General features: G+C 36.4%; 1 protein-coding gene across 1 annotated transcript in view; it reads right to left on the bottom strand.

Moving 5' to 3' along the window:
• Nucleotides 1–107: 107 nt before the first annotated feature.
• Nucleotides 108–2,290, bottom strand: part of ulk2 (unc-51 like autophagy activating kinase 2) — a 27,288-nt gene continuing 25,105 nt past the window's right edge. Inside the window, exon 22 of the mRNA XM_015384998.1 lies at nt 108–968. Within this exon, the coding sequence (XP_015240484.1) occupies nt 904–968 (65 nt within the window). The 3' untranslated portion in view covers nt 108–903. The remainder of the gene's footprint in view (nt 969–2,290) is intronic.

The raw sequence follows: 2,290 nt of genomic DNA, 5'->3' as shown, positions 1-2,290 counted from the left end.
TTTTTTTCCTTGAATTGAGGTAAATGAGACACTTTGCCAATGAAACAAAATAATCTACATTTAAAATAAGAAAAAACAAGTTTTTTTCAAGTGCATAATATCTAATTATCTTATTTTAAACTAAGCATACTCGTTCCATTGGCAGATCATCTTATTTACCTGCTGAAATTAAGGGTAAATGCAATTATTTTATGAGTTGACTCATTTGAAGTTATTTTTTGCAGTGTGCAGAGTAAAGGAGTCGACCACATCTTCACATTTTCTCTTCCATCCGTTCCAAAATAAAGTGCTTGAGTTTAAACAGAAAAAGTCCAAACAAAGTGATTCCTTTGCTTATGGCTGTCTGCTTGATGTAACAGCAGCTTGTTGGTGGGTTAAAAAGTCCAAGTCCACACAGGCAGATGGAAGCCGTCGCTTTCCAACCTTTTCCTTCAACTGCAATACTTGAGGTTTACATGAAAGGCAGAATAGTCTGTGTTGGTCTAGAAAATAAATACACAAACACTGAAACTAGAAGTGCAGGACCACTGATCAAATCTTAGTCCAATGTCTTTTTAGAGTCCACAGCACTGTCTCACAGCCCTGTGAATCCTCCTTTTTCCAGCTGAAACCGGAATGCTAACATGGTGGGATCCTCCCACCCTCAGATTTTAAAAGCATCTTTAAAAGAAGGCTTTAATGTCCACATCTTCTTCTAGATTTATTGTTTCCTCTCTGATCCGCTGTCATCTTTGGTTGGAAATGTGTGCACCGCTGCAGTAGTACAACAAACGGATGACAAACGCAGATTAAAACAAACAAATGAAAGTGCTGAGCTGCTACAGGAGGGAGAGGAATCTCCGGGTCTTCCAGCGTTGGTCTGGTTTTTAGGTCCTGGTCCCTCAGTGGTTTGGGGTGCAGCTGCTACTCGTACAGCGTGACCGTGCAGTAGCACAGAGACGAGATCCTGCGCTCCACGCTGGCTTTATCTGCAACAGACAGTCACCACGCTTCAATTACAATAAATTCATCAGCTCTTGTGTGTAATGACATACCAGTGGGTAATATTTGAAATTCTTTAAATTTAAAGTTAGAATTCAAATAAACCGCCAACTTTAACTGCAAAAAACTTGCTTCTTTAAAAGGATGCTTTAATGTCCACATCTGCTTCTAGATTAATTTTTTCAGACAATTTTTTTTTGGAATTTTGTATACAGGTGTAGACAAAAATAAATTTAGTTTAAAACAGCTATAGCCAATTTAGTTTTTTTAAAGTGCAGCCTTGAAAACAGGTAAAATTTATGTGCATATTATCCAATTATCTTATTTGGCAGATCGTCTTATTTACCTCGTCAAATTAAGGGTAAATGCACTTAATTTAAGACATTTTTACTCATTTTTAGATCGTTTTTGCAGCGTGAAACAGTTATTAAGGAAAGAAATAACTCAAACTTATTGTAATCAGATGGGGAATAAACTTACATCCTTTGGAACTGTCCAGTGCTGAATCCATTTTGGAAAGGGATTCAGACAAAATTAAAAGAATACCTGATTTTATGTTAAAAAGATTAAAATTATTGATTTAAAAAATGTTAGAACTGTAAATTTACATTCATGTTTGTATTACTCAATCCACTGTAGTATATATGTGACCCCGCCCATGAGAACCCGGCTAAAGTCGTAACGTCTAATTATTCAATAAAGGTTGTCAAAGCTGTCATATCGATAAAAATGTCAAAATTGTGCTATATGAGATTATTGCTGTAAATGATAGATTAAGTACTGAGGTTTATGGATGGCTTGTTTAAAAGTCAATTTCTAACATGATAAATAGCATATTTTGTGATTTTATAAACCTTACATCGTGTTGTTTTTGCTAAAAATTTCCGGAAGTTTGATGCATTCGCGCTGCTTTTTCTATGATCTTTGGGATTATTTTATGTGTACAAACAACGGTTAAATTGGGTGTGGTTTGGTTTAGGCACTGCATTTCTATCGAAAGACTTGTGTTTTCTACCATTAAAAAGTGTACAAACTTGTGTGGTAAAACTCCTCAAGTTAGTCAAATCAGTTCGCTAGTTTGGTTTCAGTCACTGTCTACTCCCTGCTTCCATTCCTCTGCTCGTTGTTTCCCCTGACCCCATCTTATGACTCTTCATGACTTGAGCAAAATGCAAAGTGACATTATGTGATACTATTAAATTACTACTACTACTACTACTACTACTACTGTTGCGGCGAACGCCCCTTTTGTTTACATCAGCTGTTTAAGCGTGAGCGCGCAGTTTACCTGTGTGCAATCAATCAGTCA

Source organism: Cyprinodon variegatus, unplaced genomic scaffold (genome assembly GCF_000732505.1).
Source record: "Cyprinodon variegatus isolate N-32 unplaced genomic scaffold, C_variegatus-1.0 Scaffold329, whole genome shotgun sequence".
In the NCBI taxonomy this organism is placed as follows: Eukaryota; Metazoa; Chordata; class Actinopteri; order Cyprinodontiformes; family Cyprinodontidae; genus Cyprinodon; species Cyprinodon variegatus.
This window is presented reverse-complemented; position numbering and strand designations above follow the sequence as displayed.